Raw genomic sequence first — 19754 nt, forward strand, 5'->3', positions numbered from 1 at the left:
AGAATTATTATGGCTGTGCGGCATCAAGTAGAGCTCCCACAAAATCCTGCCCATGCCATAGATTATTGAAGAAAGTGGGGAAAAAATGAACCCTTCCATGTGAAAAATTCCTATTATTATGATTGTGAGACTTCTTTTTCATGGTTGACTTTTAGGTCAGTTTCTTTATGGTTGTTGTTTTCTATTTAACAGATAACCTTCCACTCAGTCGACCAAAAAAAAAGAAACCCAAAGCAAAAAATGCACTAGGTAAGATGTTGCTCTCTGTCCCGGGGTGGGAGGTAGGGGGGGGGGGGGTTGCTGGAACCAGTTGTGAAATTTCCAGTGTGAGGATTTACACTTTGAAAATCAAAAATGCCCTGAATTAGGACTTATTTTGGTGGTTGTCTAGATTTAAGAAAGTAATGTAGAGGGGGCAGCTAGGTGGCGCAGTGGATAAAGCACCTGTCCTGGATTCAGGAGTACCTGAGTTCAAATCCAGCCTCAGACACTTGACACTTACTAGCTGTGTGACCCTGGGCAAGTCACTTAACCCTCATTGCTCTACCAAAAAAAAAAGTAATGTAGAGAAATGTTAATAATTCAAATTATTTTTAAAAGTTTTTCATGCATATTCTTCCTCTTCCCCATCCCCGAGCCTGAATCAGGCAATCTCAAGTCATCGGGGATCAAAGAGAGTTACAGGGCATAAAGCAAAGCTGAGACAGACCAGCTTGAGGCTGTAGGCTTCAAGGTGCCTGGCAAGAGACCAGGTCACAGGCACATTCAGTCTGGTGCAGACTCTTGAGGCAGATACCAACAGAAGGGGCAGAGGATTGAGGGGCAGAGGCTCTTTGTGAAGTTAATTTCAATAAAAGTTTGTCTGAAGACATATCTTTAGGAATCTCAAAGCCACCTGGTTGAAAAAGTCTAAGTTTCTTTAGATTTAAAAAAATTCTAACTAGTGAAGGTGATCTCAGATCCCTTTGAGATAGAGGATCATATTATTAGTTCATGAGTTTACAGTTTCTCTGTCTGAGGGTGGGTGCATATTCTCCAGTCAGATTTGGTCTCTGTAAGGGAATTTATAACCTCGTAGAATTTGGGGGGTTCATAGTGTGGAGCCAGGGCGGATGTCACTGTCCAGGCTTTCAGGTTGAGGCTCTCAACTCCACATTTCTGTTTTCTTGACCTGTTGGTCATGACAGAAGTGTCCATTGTTAAAAACTGTTTAGAATGGTAGACGAAATTTTTCATTTGATTTAACTAAAATTCAGTATCTTCATTGTTTTTGTTGTTTAATGTTTATGAGGATAAATACTGGTTCATATCACAGGAATCCTAAATAAGTAAAAAATCTGTCTAAAGGGAAACCAAGAAGCAGGCCTAATGAAAAACAGGAAAACAGCTTTAAAAGAATTGTGGGAATTATATCTCTTGTTTGCTGGAGAGAGACATTTGATCGAGTTTCTGGAATAGTAGGGGTGTGGAGTACAGAAAGCATTCTTTTATGCCTTGGGCTCATATCAAGACTAAGCAGTTTGTTTGGCATTTTCCTTTTTTTTTTCTTTTATCAACATTTTATTTTTTTTCATTAAAAACTTAAAATCAGCAAACATGGATGTCATTATATAAAGAACAAAAAACTTATAAATGAAATTGCAAGCTTCTGTGTCCACTTTGATTTTTTAAGTGCATAGTAAATTTAATATCACATTAAACATATTTCTACATTAGTCATGTTTGTGAAAGAAGAATTAGAACAAAAGGGAAAAACCTCCAAAAGACGCACACATACAAAAGAATAGAAGCAGTATGGTTCAATCTGCATTCAGATTCCGCAGTTTTGTTTTGTTTTGTTTTTTTCTGGATGTGGAGAGTGTTTTCTATCATGACTCCTGTGGCATTGTCTTGGATCATTGTATTGCTGAGAAGAGCTAAGTCTGTCTCAGTCGATCATCACACAGTGTTGCTGTTACTGTGTACAATGTTCTTTAGAACTTTTGTTGACATTCCAAAATTTAATGTTATCTACTTGTGTTATCCTATTTTTTTTTCCTGTAGGCAGTGTCTCCCTAGAAGGCATTGTTGAGAATACAGGTCATCAGCCATCTGACAACAGTGAACTGTTGACTCATGAACCCCTGGAACATCCAGATACTCCAGTTCAGAAGAAACGCAAGAAGAAAAGATTACCTCTTGGTATGTGTGCCTTTTCTGTAAGTAGAATAGAGGAACAGAAATATGGTCACAGTTATCCCTATAGAAAGACAGAGTAGAGTCACATAGTGTGACTTAAAAGGTATCAAAGAATTCCACCTACCCCAAAATAACTCCTCCACCTACTTCCTATGAGGGCACTCTCCCTCCTTTCTCACCTAAACTTCTCACCATTAGTCATTCTTTTGAGTTAAGGCACGGACATTGTCTCTAGGACACTTTTTTAATGATCGGTTGTAAAGCACAGTAATTTCTGGGGTTTTTCTTATAGTACTTCAAATAATTGTCAAGTGAACATAGTTAAAAGTGCTTTGGTACTAGCTGTTTGGCACAAACGTGACTAATGGCAGAAATATGTTTAACATGATATTAAATTTACTATGCACTTAAAAAATCAAAGTGGACACAGAAGCTTGCAATTTCATTTATAAGTTTTTTGTTCTTTATATAATGACATCCATGTTTGCTGATTTTAAGTTTTTAATGAAAAAAAATAAAATGTTGATAAAAGAAAAAAAAAAAGGAAAATGCCAAACAAATTGCTTAGTCTTGATATGAGCCCAAGGCATAAAAGAATGCTTTCTGTACTCCACACCCCTACTATTCCAGAAACTCAATCAAATTTCTCTCTCCAGCAAACAAGAGATATAATTCCCACACTTAACCCTCATTACCCTGCCCAAAAAAATGCTTTGGATATTCTAAAATAGCCTTCATTTATGTGTGTGTGTGTGTGTGTGTGTGTGTGTGTGTATACATATATGTAATATATATGCATTTATGCACAAGGCCATTTTACTAAAAGAATTAAAAATTATTGATAATATTTTCAATTTCACACAAAAAGATAAGAATTTCTTAAAATTGTATAATGATACTATTTACACAGCACTTTAAGGTTTGCAAAGCCCTTTACAAATATTACCTCATTGGATAATTATAAAAATAGCTAACTATAGTAATAGCACTTAGTATATGGAAGGCACTGTGCTAAGCACTTTATAATTATCTCATTTCATCCTGACAACAACACTGAGTGGTAAATGCTATTATTATCATTCCCATTTTTATAGATGAGACTGAGGAAAACAGAGGTTAAGTGACTTGTCCAGGTTCACACAGCTAGTATTTGAGGCTGGATTTGAACTCAGGTCTTCCTGATTCCAGAGCCAGTGCTTTACCCACTATGCCACTAACTGTCTTATCTAAGAAAGAAAAGTATTGGAATAGATGAGGGACTAATAAGGTTGGGTTTATGCTCATTGCAAGTATAATGAGTTTTATTTCTTCTATAGTGAAAAGTAACTTTTGTTGAGAAAATTATGTGGAAAAAAGAGAGACCTGAATATTAGATTGATTTTTATATTTCTGTTATAAGTGACTCAACATTTCATATTAAAAGTTAGAGGCAATGTGGATAAGTAGGATGAGTACCATCATTGGTATCAAAAAAATCTGACTCATGTGCCATCTGTCACATTCTGGCTGTGTGACCTTGGGAAAGTGACTTACTCTCTAGTGAACTAACCAACTTTCTAAGACTAGAAGTAGTTGCCAGACTGTTGCTGACCTTCACTCATAGGGAGTTTCTTCCCTGCAAGTTCTATTCTCCAGTGAAATCACAGCTCTGGGTCAAAAAAAAAAAAAAAAGAAGTTAGAGCATGTGGCCATTAGAATATGAAAATTTAAGAGATTGAAAAAAAAAAGAATTTTCTTTGCCCTAGTTAAGAGTTATATGATACTCTTTTCTCATAATTTTTATCACTTATTTTATTTTATTTTTTGTGGGTCAATGAGGGTCAAGTGACTTGTCCAGGGTCACACAGCTAGAAAGTATCAAGTGTCTGAGGTCGGATTTGAACTCAGGTCCTCCTGAATCCAGGGCCTGTGCTCTATCCACTGTGCCACCTAGCTGCCCCCTTGTCACTTATTTTTTAAGTCTCAGGTATATGATTTTGAACGAATGAATGGATTAAGCATTTATTAAGCACTTACTATGGTCAAAACACTGTGCTGAGCATGCAAACATAAAACTAAGAGAGTGCTTTCGCTCAAGGAGCTCACCTTCTAATGGGGGCTACCCCACCTGTGCAAGGTAGGGTGCAGCAGCAGAGCAAGCAGTAATGCTATTTAGGTAATATTTATTTAGATATACACCCATATACATACACACACATATAATTTCCTATTTATTTATTTATTTATTTTTGGCAGGACAATGAGGGCCAGTGCTTTATCCACTGCATCACCTAGCTGCCCATTTCCTATTTATTTTAATAACAATTTGAATATTGTAAATTTATGCTGGTTTATTTTAATTTTCAGAATCAGAGACATCTTTCACCCAAAAGAGCACACCTAATCCATCTCCACTTCTAAATGAAAATGGCATGGATTTGGAACAAGCTGAGGAGGCTGTTACTCGAAAACCTCGAAAGAGAACAAAGTGAGAGCTTATTTTGTATTCCATCAATACCAGATATTGTGCTCTGAGTTCCCCAATGGTGGTATCTTCTTGATCATTAACAAACTCACCTGTTTTTCCTCTCTAGAATAAGGACAGCAGTAAAACCATCCTAGTATTGTGTTCAGAAAGTAAATGATAGAGTAAATGAATTCTCAAATTTAAACTTACATTTTTGTATGACACTTAAAATAGCAAATTTAGCTAATGAGAAGGTTCATATAAACTAGACCCTCAAATTCCAAAAACCCTTCCACTCCACTCCCCCTGTAAATTCAATAATTAATTTTGTTTGAAATTTTAGCATGCACTAGAATCCCCAGAGTGGGATTCTTATAGATGTAAAAAGTGTACTTGTATCAGGCCAGGCCGACTACGTTTCCTCCTGAAGATTCTGATGACTTGAGCCCTCGGGGACCAGCGACTAACACCCTCATTCCATGTAACCACTTAACATCTGCTAGCATTTACAAAAAGATATTTATTTCATAAATACAGCAAGAGAGAGAAGGAAAAGAATATAGAACTCAGAGTTCTTTTTTTTTTTTTTTAGTGGGGCATTTGGGGTTAAGTGACTTGCCCAGGGTCAAACAGCTAGTAAGTGTTAAGTGTCTAAGGCCAGATTTGAACTCAGGTACTCCTGACTCCAGGGCTGGTGCTCTATCCACTGCGCCACCTAGCTGCCCCCAGAGTTCTTTTTAAAAAGAAATTTTTAAAAATTTTGTTTATATTTAATTAAGACAAATAAAATTATAATTAATTTTTTAAAATACAGCAAGAGCAAACATACAGTCCTTTTCCCAATACCTCCACAGAGCACATTATCTCCAATACCATCTTGGCCTTTAAAGAAGTAGGTGCAAAGCTTAGCTTAGTTCCTACATAGCATTGGTCCTACCAAGTTCATGTCCAGATTCAGCTTAACTGCTGATGAATCCTGCTGAGCTGGAGTCCTGAAGTTCACTCTGGAAGGTCATTCCTTATCCTCAGGTTGTCAGTGCTGGGTGGTGGCAACACTCAGCCTCGGTTCCTTGGATCCTTGTTGCTCATGTTCCCAAGCAGGTTCTGGACTCTGCTACCTGTACTTAGAACAGAAGAGAACAAATAACAAGGCTTAGGACTCAGAATTATTTCCCTTAGGGGAGGAAAAGCCCCACTGGCCCTCCCCTCACCAGATGTCATCATACCTCCAGAGCATGCACATCTGAAGATGAGGAAGCTGACAGCCTTTTTAAAGCCTCAAAAGTTGATCACTGCGTGGTTAGTTGTCCAGAAGTAGTTACCAAATGTCCATGCAACTCCCATCTCTCGTAGGTACTTCCCTTAATTCAGTTTCCCCAGAAGTGGCTCCCTAGCATCCCTTGTGTGGAAAGATCGAGCCATTCATGTTCCGGACCTGCATTACATAGGAAACCATAATTTATCTCTTGTTCTTATAGTTGTTCAGTTGTTTTCAGTCATGTCAGATTCTTTGTGACCCCATTTTGGAGTTTTCTTGTCAAAGATACTTAAGTGTTTGGTCATTTCCTTCTCCAGCTCATTTTACAAATGAAAGAACTGAGGCAAACAGGGTTAAGGGATTTGCACAGGGTCACACAGCTCTGATGTAGCTAAGGCCAGATTTGAACTCAGGGAGATGAGTCTGACTTCAAACCTGGCATTCTATCTACTGTATCACCTAGCTGCTCTAATTTATCCTTTAGCAGACTGTAATACTTTTTCTTAACATATTAGTGATATGGCAGAGTATATTAGGAGGCTTCTATCATTCTTTTTTCCTATTTGAAGTTTTGTCTTTTAATAATAGCTCCCATTTACATAGTACTTTAAGATTGGCAAAGTGCTTCACCTGTACTGTCTCACAGTAACTCTGTAAGGCTGGTGTTATAATTATTGCCATTTTAATGATGAGGAAACAGAAAGATTAAATTACTAGTCTGGTGTCACAAGCTAGTGAGTGTGTGAAGTAGGATTTATCCTAGTGCTCTCTCTGCTCTCTATATTGATATAGAATCATGCTTTAAGAGTTGAAAGGGATCTTCAGTTTTTCAGATAAAACTGAATCTCAGAAAGTAACTTGTCTAGTGTTACCCATCTATTTAATAGTAGGGTTTAGATTGGATGCCAGGTCTCCTGACTCCTAAGCTAGTGAGTGTTCTTCCTGTTACATCATGATGTTTTTCCAAATCAGTTTTGTTTTAGAATCTTGCTTTAATATTTTAACTATAATTCTTCTAGTAACATGTAAATTATATTTACAGACTTGGCAAAAATGTATTGAACATTTTAATCCCTTGTGTCAGTAAGTGCATTTAAATTTTCAGGGATGAATAATTTACCATTATATTAGTCTGGTTCTGAATCTCAGGGGACAGATACAATATTGCACCCACCTCTCATCTGATTTGATGATTTATTAATCGCATTTAAATCACTGGTAGAATTCTCACAAAAGAAGATAGAAGAGGAGCATGTGATTCCACTTTACCACCATCCTCGGGTCCTAATCTTGTGTCAGTTTTAGGAAATGAATTTAGCACATATAACTATAATCCATGGAATTGTCTTTATCCAAAGCTATAGACCAGTAACTGATCGGATGTAGTCTTAGATGTGAGTGTTTGTATTATATATGCACCAATAATGAGATCAGATAAAAGCAACTGGGTTGGTAGAATTTCCCAGTCCTATCACCTTGGCTAAATCATTTTATCTATCTGTCTGTCTATCTGTCTGTCTGTCTTTCTGTCTCTCTCTCTCTGTCTCTCTCTTTTTCTTTCTTTCACAATGAGGGTTAAGTGACTTACCCAGGGTCACATAGCTGGTAAGTGTCAAGTGTCTGAGGCCAGATTTGAACTCAGGTCCTTCTGAATCCAGAGCCAATACTTTATCTACTGAGCCACTAGCTGCCCCGCCCTCCATTTAATTTCTCTGAACCTCAATTTCCTCGTCTCTAAAATGGGGCTAGTACTACCTTCTCTACTTACTGCACATGGTTGTTATGGAGAAACTTAAAATGGTTTAGAAATGTGAATTATTACTACTCCTTCCTTAGGCAGGACCATGAGGATTCAATAAGTTAATATGTTTGAAAGCACTTTGTAATCATAAAGTACTATGTAGATAGACTTATAACATCTCTCTATTATTTGTAAAGGTTTAATAACTGTGTCTGCGTTTTCATCCTGCTCCTGAATGCTAGGAGGAGCCAGCCAACAGGACTGCATTATACTAATGAACTAGGAGTAGAAGAGGAGGACATAATTGCTGATGGGCAAAACCATCCAGAGCAACCCCCTTCAGTATTCACTGCACCCATGGGTGTTAGCCAGCCTGTGGGCAAAGTATTTGTAGAAAAAAGCAGTAAGTAGTTTTATGTTTTGGTATCAACTTTTTTTTTTAATATATCTCATGATAGTAGCACATTAGATTAGAAATAGAGCATGCAGTTATAATTTCTTTTGGTGAAATAAGTAGTTCTGATTGTACATACTTAATAAAATAGGGCTGAGGGTTGCCGCCCAAAGGGTGGTTGACATATCCATAATAGGCCACAGCATATTCATAACAGTAAATTGTGGCTACGAAGTGACATAAAGAATGACATGGAGGAAATAGACAATTAGAAAAGGAGGTGGGTGTGTTAGGAGGCAACAGAGGGGCAACAGATTCCCTGATTTCCACAACATCTAGAAAGACCCAGAGAAAGGAATCCAGCATGGTGGGTGTGTGCCTGTGAAGTGTCTATGGAAGAAGATAGACAAGAGTTAGACAGGATGAAAGGGCCTGGGTGGCTTATTCTTTACCAACAGAGGGAAGAGAGGCAGTCAGTCAGTCAGTCATTGTTCCTTCAAAGTCCTCCAGGAGAAAGGCCTGCAGCATTTAGGAAAAGCCTATAAAATATGAACATATCAATATGTATCAGTAATCAACTAGAGTTGACTAAGTTAGGAGTGCCTTCTATCTGGCAGCCTAGCTAGCTATCGTGCTAAGCACACTGGATCTGATTTTTTAAAAATGTTCTTATTCTTAACAATAATAATAATAGAGGGAATTTGCTTATTTATCTCATTTGGGGCTATGTATTATATGTTTAAATATATTAAAAGATAAATATAAACTTATTAAATATAAATATTTATGCATTAAGTATAAAAATGTTTGTAGATTTTTAGATAAATATTTAAATAGATATTTATAAATATTAAGTAAATATAAAAAATAATAAATTATATATAATTCATTAAATTAAATATATTGAAAAAATATATTTAAAGCAGTCAAAATATAAAGGTCTTCTGAAACAGGAACTGATTAATAGTGTTTCTCTAGGTAGAAAAATAGTAAATTAAGTATCTTCTCAGTTTGGGTTTGAGTAACAGTGTTGTAGGACAGCAAAAATAACTTCATTTTATTACTTGCTAATAATTATTTTATTGCTGGTAGGGCGATTCCAGGCTGCTGACCGATCTGAATTAATTAAAACCACTGAAAACATTGATATGCTAATGGACATAAAACCTTCATGGACAACCAGAGACGTTGCCCTATCAGTACACCGAAGCTTCAGGTAGTTGCACTGAATTTTTTTTCTTCAAAGGAATGTGAAGTGAGTGGCAATAACTAAAAGTAGCTTGCATTTTTTTAGCCTGTTCAAAATCTTTCATGATGTTGGCTGTTTTAACTAGTATCCAGGTAGACAGTAATTTCTTGTGATTGAATTAGAATTAAATAAAGGTTGGCCCATTCACAGTAATGAAAATTCCATTGATATGGTTATGGGATTCTAATTATTATTGAAAAATACTGTATCTTTTAAAAAATACAATTTTGTCTTTGTATATAGGGAAAGTTACAAAGTTACTTTGAGTTAGTCAACAAAGACTTATTACAGGACAGCTAGGTGGTGCAGTGGATAGAGCACTGACCCTGGACTCAGGAGTACCTGAGTTCAAATCTGACCTCAGAGACTTAACACTTACTAGCTGTATGACCCTGGGCAAGTCACTTAACCCCAATTGCCTCACTAAAAAAAAAAAAAAAGACTTATTACTATATTGAGGCAATGTGCCAAGTGCTGGGTTTACAAAGAAACACAAAAACACTGAGTTATTTCTTTGTGATGAATCATTTATAATAATTTTTAATCATTTTTCCCCGTCTAGGATGATTGGTCTCTTTTCTCATGGCTTCCTTGCTGGCTATTCTGTGTGGAATATTGTTGTGATTTATGTTCTAGCCGGAAAACAGTTGTCTGATCTCTCCAATTTACTGCAGCAGTACAAGACCATAGCTTATCCTGCTCAGAGTCTTTTCTACCTGCTTCTGGCTATAAGCACAATTTCAGCCTTTGACAGGTAAGATGTTAATAACTGTAGAGCCACTGAAGTTTTCTGTCATCAAGGAGCAACATCATGGCTGTAATGTTTCAGTGCCCCAATTTAGATGTTTAGGAAAGTAAACTGTAAAACAATAATGCGTTTTTTCATATGGTTTTTAAAAATCACTGTCACCCTTTTTGAGGGACAAGTATGGAAACAGTTTGGGGGAAAAAAACTTTCTATAATTTTAAGTAGTAAGTAGGTTTTTGTGTAATTCTAGCCTAGAGGAATGAAAAATAGTAAGAGGGCTTTGGCAAGGAGGCAAAGAGACTAGTCAATATTTTCTAGATAATTAAATTCTGAGGAGCCTGCTCTAAGAGTCTTTTCATTCTTTTAATTTGTCTTTTTGCCTTCTGGTGCTCCGAAGTCCTAAAGTGTGTTATCTGACACATGTTTGTAACTAAGTCTATAACTGGTGTTTGAAATAACAGGATTTGTGGGGATGTTGGGCAGAGTATTAGGAGAAGGTGGATGAGACAATGCTCTGTACTCTGTGGGTATTTAATATTTATTAACTGTATTCAGTATATGCACTAGCATTACAGCAAGACCAAAATTACTTACAGGACAGAGAATTTTTATAAGAACAGTTTTCTACTACACTATGACAAGAAACTTTTCCATTTCCAGGATTGATTTTGCTAAAACATCAGTAGCAGTTCGAGGTTTTCTTGCCCTGGACCCAACAACTTTGGCTTCTTTCTGTGAGTTAAAGGTTAAGGAGTTACTATTACCACCTACGTAAAACATAAACTGCGTTTATAATTCAGTACTAAAAAAGTTTAGAGTTTTCAGGTTAAGTAGGTATTATATTGCTTCTATTTAAGAGGAATACTGACAGTCTTGTAGGAATAGACAGTATGTATTGGGGGGAGTTATATAAATATATGTATTAATTATATATATTTAATATATGTGTATGTATGTGTGTGTGTACACACACACAAAATTCTTTGTTGTAGTCTTGAAGATCCAAGATAGCATAGGGGGTAGGGAGCCGGCCTTTGAGTTAAGAAGCCCTGGGTTCAAGTTGTGTCTCTGACACATATTTCTGATGACCCTGGACAAGTCACTTAATGTCACGGTGCCACACAAAACTGCTAGGGCAGCAGAGATTGAGCCCCATGGTTCAAGGTACAAGGAGAGAAGACCATAATACATGCTGACCAAGTGCCTGGTTCCGCCTCACCAGAGCCACAACACAAGATAGGGCCATTATAGCACCGGACAACCCATTCCAGAAACAGGAGAAAGCCAGGGCACTGCCCAAGCACCCTGGGCAGGAGCCACAGCAGGAAACAGGCAGAGCCACAGAGGACCCTAGAGGAGACCTGAAACCACTTCTCCTGTTCAGGCCTCCACAGAAGACAAGGCCGACTGAGCAGAAGTTCATTCCTAGCAGTCGGGGCCTTGCAGGAGGCTGACAACAGAAACGTTTACAACTTCTAGTTGGGGTCACATCCTGAAGACATAACCAAACTGCTGTAAGTTATGTTTAACAAGAAGGTAAACTGAGGCACGTTTCTCCACACAAGATAACATTTACCGGCAGGGGCATGCTGCCTGCTGGTAAAAGCGTCAATGGATCTGCCTCTGGCCAAAGAACATGAGCAAAAGGACACCTCCCTTTTTATAGGTCTTGGGGGATACAGAACAGGGTAGGTGACGTCATGGGGTGGGGGCAACGTGATCAATTACAAAGCTGAGGTGCAGGTAACGTTGGGATCAGTTGGAAGTTTGGGAGTGAGAGGTTAGCAACAACCCCTCGTCCCTCCTGAGACTAAGAAGTGCTCGCTGTTTGAGTCCAGGTGTGAGGCCAAAAGACGATAGACCAGCCCTTTTGGACTACAATCCAGATACCCTTGAAGGATAGCTTGGTGGTGTAAAAATACTAGACTCAATTCCCTCGTGTTCACAGGCATCTCCAAGGTCAGCTAAATTCCTTGAGTCAAGAATAGAACAGTGATAAGCAAGAGAACAGGATTTCTAAACTTAACCCAATCCAGAACAGCTGGATTCAGAACCAAGTTCAGAGGCAGAGAACCATGACTTAAGCAGTTACAGTAGGACAAGATCAATTATTTGTAACTAGGACCAATTAAAAATGATACAGGATTAATTTTAATTTTCTCCAAACACAGTGAAGAAGTCCAGCTGGTTAAGAGAAACCCATTAGGTAAATTCAAAAGAACAGAGTAATTTGACAACCAGTATAAGTAGAGCCTGAGAGAATAGAACTATTTGGCCCTAAGGACTCCAGGAACGGCTAGAAGAGATGCAAGAGACAAAAAAAGTGAGATTATAAGTGAAATTACAGTTCTTAGTGGGGTAAAAATTGGAAGGAAAGTAAAAAGCTTAGGACCAAAGATAGGAACATTTCACCCAAGTATTTGACTCTCTGAAAAACAGAATGGAGTAAACAGTGATTCTAAACAACAAGAAATATTAGAAAAAAACATACCTACATTGTTAGAATAATGAATAGTAAATTTAAATAACCCATTCCCAAAAAGCAGTATTGAATAAGCCATAAATGAACTCCCCAAAGCGGGGAAATCTCCTAGATCAGATGAATTTACAAGTCAATTCCATCAAACATTCAAAGAACAATTAACTCCAGTGTTACATAAATGTTTGCAAAAATAGGGAAAGATAGCATCCTACCAACTTCCTTTTAGGAGACAAGTATTTGATACCTGAACCAGGGAAAGAGAAATAAGTCAGAGAAAGAAAACTCCAGATCAATAGCTCTAATGGATAGTGATGCAAAAAATATTGAATATCAACAAAATGGATACAACAACATATTTAAAGGATTATACACCACAACCAAGTTGGATTTATATTAGTTATGCAGGGTTGGTTCATTATTATGAAAATAATAAACCATACTAATTTTTTAAAATTACATAATCATATCAATTAATAAGAAAATTTTTGTCAATAATATAACACCCTTTTAAGTTAAAAGCCTTAGAAAACATAAGAATAAATGGACTTCTCCTGAAGATGGCAAATAGTGTCTATCTCAAAAACTAAGAGCTAGCTAGCATAGAGTGTGTATGTGTGTGTGTGTGTGTGTGTGTGTGTGTGTGTGTGTGTGTATGTAATGGAAAAATACTAGAGGCCTTTTGAATAATTACAGGGATAAATCAATGATGTCCACTTTCACCACTATTAATTGCTACTGCTATAGAGACAATAACTAGACCAGTAAAGCAAGTAAAAGGAATAGAGGTAATAAGTATAGTCAAAGAAGAAATAAAATTATTGTTGTTTTCAGACATAGGGTACTTAGAGAACCATAATGATCTATGGTGTCTTTAAGCATAATAGAGTTTCCTTGCTTTTCTCTTTTAACCATACCTATTTTATTTTTAAAGGCTGTTCATATAATATGCCCTTGTGCATTTCGAGGCATTAATCATTTAGATTGTAGGAAATTGTCATGGTCAGTATAAGGTACTTTAAAGGATATTTATTACAGTGTAGGACAAAAACAAAATAGCATACAATCATTCTTATTGAAAGTCCCATGACAAATAAAAAATGACTTGTGGAAGGGGGTCAAAATAAAAACCCCAGCCAAAATATTAAAAGCTGCTACTTAGTATTGGGGCTATGACTGATATTAAATAATTTTAAATAATTTTAGTTATAATTGATAATTTAAGATAATTTGAATCATATAGTGTTAATTTGTGGGTTTTCCCCCAGTGTACTTCGCTGCTCTTATCTTGTCTCTGAGCCAGCAGATGACAAGTGACAGAATCCATCTTTACACACCTCCATCAGTTAATGGTAGCCTCTGGTAAGAAATCATTAACAATTTCTATAGTTGTAGAAATAATATTGTTATTAATATTCTTTTAAATTTACTTTTCTTTTTTCTTCTATACCATTTTTGTTTATATAATGAAAGTAGTGAGAGACAGCATGAAATAGTAGAGAGTTGGCCTTGGAGTCAGAAAGACTTGGGTGCAAATTCTGCTTCTGACACATACTGTGTGACCTTGGGGCAAGTCCTTTATTTAATCCCTCAGTCCTCTAGGAAACTCTAAAACTACAGCCACACTGTGGTTTGTGGCTCTTCAAGGTGCTGATCCATGGTTGTCCGTGACTACTACTACTACTACTACTACTACTACAGAAGTGTTACTGATCTATACAAGTAGAGGAAATTTCCATACTGGGTGTTCTCTGCAGTGATGAAATTACAGGTCCGGTCCATGTAGGGGAAAAAAGAGGGTGCAGGGAGCATAATGGCATGGGATCAGGGAATTCTCTTGACCATCCTCAAAGCTGTTATGCTTTTGAACTAGAAGATTCTTAAGTTATGCTATACAAATCAGAAATTTTTAAGAAGTTTCTTCCTTATGGAAATCTGTATCAGGCTCTCAAATTATGTCTTTGTCGACAGAGAAGGGGAAGACGAAAGAGACTTTGTGAAGATAGACTCAAAGAGATTCCATTCCAGGCTCCATTATGCTTAAAAAGGCATCATGGGGGCAGCTAGGTGGCGCAGTGGATAGAGCACCGGCCCTGGAGTCAGGAGGACTTGAGTTCAAATGTGGCCTCAGAGACTTAACATGTACTAGCTGTGTGACCCTGGGCAAGTCACTTAACCCTAATTGCCTCACCAAAAAAAAAAAATTAGTTTTAAAAAAAGGCATCATGAATAATTACGGTTGTCTAAGTAAATGGCTTTCTAGTTCAATGTGATGGTTAATCATAGTTGTAATTAAAATTATGTTGCATTATTGCATGCTTGATCTTTCTGCCCCGGGTCTCCTCTACTCTCCAGTGTATCCTCTAAATGGACTGCCGTGTAAAGTGAGCTTCCTGTGTCTGACTTCACAAGTCGGACCACATCACTTCCCTTCTCATTAAACTCCAGGATCTTTCCCTTGTATCTAGGATCAATCCATCAACAAGCAGTCTGAACCCTTGGGGTGTGATTACCTTCTAAGGAGAGAGAGCATGTACACGTATATTTAGAATATATAGATAAAATGAATAAAAGGTAGTTCTGGGGAGGCAGGAAACTAGTAGGCTTCCTGTGGCAGGTTATGCCTGAACTAGAATTGTAAAGCAAGCAAGGTTACCAAGAAGTGAAGGTGAGGAGGGGATCCCATACAAACTGCTCCGTTTGACATCAGGGTCCTTCTCAGCCTGACTCTGACCTACCTTGCCAGCTATATTATACACATCTCTTCTACACATATTCTTTAGTCCAGCCAGCCTGCCTCACACTGAACAATCCATGTTCCTTTGAATCAGCTGTCCAGCAAGCCTGAAATGCACTTTCTCCTCACTTCTGCCTCTTAAAATTCCTAGTTTCCTTCAAAACTCACCTTCGAGACCACATCCTGTATGAGGTCATTCCTGATTCTAGAACCTCCCCACAAAAAAACTACCTTGTGTATTTATATGTGTATGCATTATCTCTTCCTAGACGAGGAGGGCAGGGACTTGTCTTTAAGAGCAGAGATGATTTCATTTTTGCCTTTCTAATCCCAGGGCCTGGCACAGAATTGGTTCTTTTTTTTTTTTTAAAGTGAGGCAGTTGGGGTTAAGTGACTTGCCCAGGGTCACACAGCCAGCAAGTGTCAAGTGTCTGAGGCTGGATCTGAACTCAGGTACTCCTGACTCCAGGGCTGGTGCTCCATCCACTAGAATTGGTTCTTAATAAAGCTTCTTGCTTAATTAATCGATCCTTCTTTCAAGTTCCTTAGTTGTCATTCTGCAGCTTTTGTGCACCTCTTCATTGCCTTCTGTGTGAATATTATTTTCAATTCTTCAGAGTCTGTTATGTTTTGTCTCATAACCACATAAATGCTAGGGTAGAATATTGACGTTAAAAATATGGATTTTTTTCTGGAACAAGTTTGAAGTCATGAAGGGAGGTCTGTAGATTTCCAGAGGTAGTCCAGCCATCATACTTATTCTGGGTTCAAATAATTCATTTTCACTGTTTTCCCCCAGTGTTTATATGTGTGTGTGTGTATATATTTGTGTGCACATATATATATATATATATATATATGCACAGGTATTTATAGGCACATATACACATATGAGTATATATGTTTTATACATGTTACATGTGTGTGCACATGCGCTTTCATATGTTAATATACTGCCTATATACTCATAAACATGTATATGAATAGACTATATGTAAACATAGCTATAAATGAATGTATGTATGTATATATAAAACATACACACACACACTCAAACACTGATGGCCAGGATTTAGAAGTGCTATGCTATAATGTGAGGAATAGGCATTCTTCGTCCACTTGTTTTACTTGCGTAAATGGCAAGGACAGATTCTTTTGTGTGGTTATGAATTTGTTTCAGGAGGTTCTGCAATGTTCTAGGGCTTGATACATTCATAGCGTGAGATCATTCACAAACAGAACCTTCAGGAAAATCTACCTTCCATAGAAAACCCTTCCTAAACTTGGACTCAGCAACATATCCCCTTTAGTGACAAAGACCTTTGACAAGCATACATCTTATGTAATGTTTGTGATCAAGGTACTTTCTGTTGTGGATGGTTGGAAGACACCTTGTTGGAAGGCAGCCTTTATGGTAGTGTTTTGTTTTACCAAATCAAATGCTTTTTACTAATAATAGCTACAGTTTTTCACACTTGGGGTGTCTTCCCTTCATCCAGATATCTTGTAGCTCAATCTCTGAACACCTTCACAGTTGTGTGACCTTTCACACTTGCCTCCTCTAGATACACTTGGTCTAATCCAGCCGACTTCCCTATCTTGTTTCTTTGGCGCCACTTGTGCCTCCCCTCTAAGCACATTTGGGACTGGTATGTTAAGATCCAGAACTCTAGGCAGCAGCTAGGTGGCGCAGTGGATAAAACACCATCCCTGGATTCAAGAGTACTTGAGTTCAAATCTGGCCTCAGACACTTGACACGTACTAGCTGTGTGACCCTGGGCAAGTCACTTAACCCCCATAGCCCCACAAAAAAAAAAAATCCAGAACTCTATCACCAAAAGGCCAGCCTACTCAGCATAGCAGTGAGAGGGCTGGACTTTGGAGGACCCTGGGTTAAGTAATTTTTCTAAAAATTATGAACTTAACAATCATCAACAAACATTTCAAGATACAAAGTGAGAGGACTTTGGACTAAGGAAGATCTAGGCTCAATTCCCACTTCTAACACCTAGTAGTAGTAGGCTTCCACCAGTTGAGGACAACCACGCATCAGTGCCTTGAAGAGTCACAGGCCACAGTGTGGCTGTGCAGTCCAATACGGGACCTCAGCTCCTGAGTGATTTATAACCGGTAACTGCCGCATCCCGTGTTGTATCTACCCCATGAGGAGTAGCTGAGTAGTAACACCTACTGCCTATATAACCCCAAGCAAGGGGCAAGAACACTCTTAGTGTGTCAGATAACTCTTTAAGATTACAATTTATAGAATAGTTGCACATCTGCAATGGTAGAGGTAATTATCTTGTCAGGAGTTTCCTACACCAATGAAATCACAAGGCTAACCCAAACCCCAAATCCACTCCACCCTCTAAAAGGTGAACCTATATTTAATTTCCTCTGGTTTATTTTTGGGATGTATTTGCACCATGCACTCTTTGTTCATAAAAATGTATACATGTACAAAAATAAAGTCAGTTACAAGAAGCATCTTCATCCCTTTTTTAGGGCAGCAGGTACAGAGGAACAAATTCTCCATCCCTGGATTGTGGTGAACCTGGTTGTGGCTCTTCTAGTTGGACTGTCTTGGCTTTTCTTGTCTTATAGGCCTGAGATGGACCTCAGTGAAGGTATGAAAACACATGATCAGTGTAGGAAAAATTGGTACCATTAGAACTCCCATAATGATTCAGAAACCTTCTCTTAGTAAGCATAATTTTTCTCAATTAGGACAAATTCTGAACTTGAGAACTCACTGTCATTAACTTAGTGCTTTAAGAAACAGAATACAGTATCTGAAGGTCTCACGTAGTTTCTGTTGCTTGCTACGTCCTTAGTTCCCATTATCACAGTCATTATTATAGTTATTAGCTCCTCCAGAATAAGAGCTACCTTTTGCCTTCCTATGTGTCCCCAGCACTTAGCAAAATGCCCGGAACATAGTAGGTGCTTATTGAATGACCATTTATCATGTGTTATTAAGCCAGATAATATCCAACAACAATAATAAATACGTATGGACTGTGCAAGGAATTGTGCTAGAGAGTCTGTGACTGAGGTAAAGGAATGGAGGATACGGGCCTAGCCCTCAAGAAGCGTAGTATGTCAACACATAACAAATCAGGAAGTGATCTCCAGTCTGCATTTAAAAATGAGAATTTGGAGCTCAGGAAAGGGCTAGAGCCAGAATTACAGTCTGTAAGTTAGCCAGATGGAGGCGATAGTCGAAACCTTGAGAATGAATGTGATCACCAGGAGAGTGTGAAAAGAGAAGGGAGCCAGCCTTGGAGGAATATCAGTGGTAGGAGAATGGGTGGGGACTGGCAGTGATAGAAGCTGGGATTCAGTTTTCCTAATTATCTGTTGATATATGTAAAGAACTTTGTAACTTTCAACAAATACTCAACAAGCACTTCTAAAAATCCTCCTAGATGATGAAGATTATGCTGTGTGCTCAGAACATAACGTATTTTATGACAAGCTCCCTCATGGAGCTTAGCAGCTCATAGTGGGAGATAAAACAATGCAAACAATTGTAAGGCAAAGTATTATATATGGTCAGTGCATTAGAGAGTTGCAAAATAAAGCACATTTCTCACTTTTATCTGGAGGAAGAAGAGGAGTTTTATTTTCAGTATGTTCAGTTTGAGATGCTTCTGGGACACCAAGTTCAAAACTTCCCACAGGCAGTTGTTCATGTAGGCCAGGAGGTTAGGAAAGAGATTGGTGCTGAATAGATAGATCTGAGAATCAGCCGCAAAAAGGTGATGGAAGATATGGGAGCTGATGAGGTCACCAAGAAGTAACATGTAGAGAGAAAGAAAAGAGGGCCTAAGAACCTTAGAATACACTCAAAGTATGTGGATGAAGATGGAGGATTCAGCAAAGGTGATTGAGAAAAAGCAGTCAGATATGTAAAGGGGAACCAAGGACGTGAATTGTCATAAACAACAACAAAAAACAAGGAAAAAGGGTATTGAGGAGAGTGTTTGAATGCCATACGGAACTCAAGAAGGATAAGGGTGATGAAAAAGCCATTTGAATTGACAATTAAAATATTATTGGCAGTGTACTACTGTTGGTAATCTAGTATCTAAAAAAAATTTGGAACCATTACCCAAAATTCATTAAACTGTACATAACCCTTTGACCCACTACTAAGTATATATCCTATAACGGTCAAAAATGAAGGCAAAGGACCTATATATACAAAAATCATTTATATACTTATTGTTGTAGCATAGACCTAAAAAGTTGGGCGCCCATTTGTGGAATAGATTGTTGTTTACATCATAAGAAACAATGAAAGGGAGGGATTCAGAGAAACCCTGATGAGGAGTAATATGAGTAGAAGTAGGAGAATATTTCATTTAACAACCACAATAATGTAAAGAAAAATGCCTTTGAAAGACTTTAGAACTCTGAACAACACAGCAACCAATCATGTTGAAAACTGCTAAAGTGTGCCTCCCATCTCTTGGCAGAGAGGTGAATGAATGGACTAGAGGTCCAGAATGAGATATATA

General features: G+C 37.8%; 1 protein-coding gene across 3 annotated transcripts in view; it reads left to right on the forward strand.

Moving 5' to 3' along the window:
• TMEM237 (transmembrane protein 237) overlaps positions 1 to 19754 on the forward strand; it is a 31994-nt gene that overhangs the window by 10126 nt on the left and 2114 nt on the right. For 2 of the 3 annotated variants that reach the window (XM_043995327.1, XM_043995328.1), the window contains exons 4-12: positions 193 to 249; positions 2044 to 2181; positions 4525 to 4645; positions 7866 to 8026; positions 9110 to 9233; positions 9829 to 10020; positions 10675 to 10748; positions 13762 to 13855; positions 17737 to 17858. In XM_043995327.1, coding sequence (XP_043851262.1) covers positions 193 to 249; positions 2044 to 2181; positions 4525 to 4645; positions 7866 to 8026; positions 9110 to 9233; positions 9829 to 10020; positions 10675 to 10748; positions 13762 to 13855; positions 17737 to 17858 — 1083 coding nt within the window. The remainder of the gene's footprint in view (positions 1 to 192; positions 250 to 2043; positions 2182 to 4524; positions 4646 to 7865; positions 8027 to 9109; positions 9234 to 9828; positions 10021 to 10674; positions 10749 to 13761; positions 13856 to 17736; positions 17859 to 19754) is intronic. The other variant, XM_043995329.1, reaches the window with a different exon arrangement.

Source organism: Dromiciops gliroides, chromosome 3, assembly GCF_019393635.1.
Source record: "Dromiciops gliroides isolate mDroGli1 chromosome 3, mDroGli1.pri, whole genome shotgun sequence".
NCBI lineage: Eukaryota > Metazoa > Chordata > Mammalia > Microbiotheria > Microbiotheriidae > Dromiciops > Dromiciops gliroides.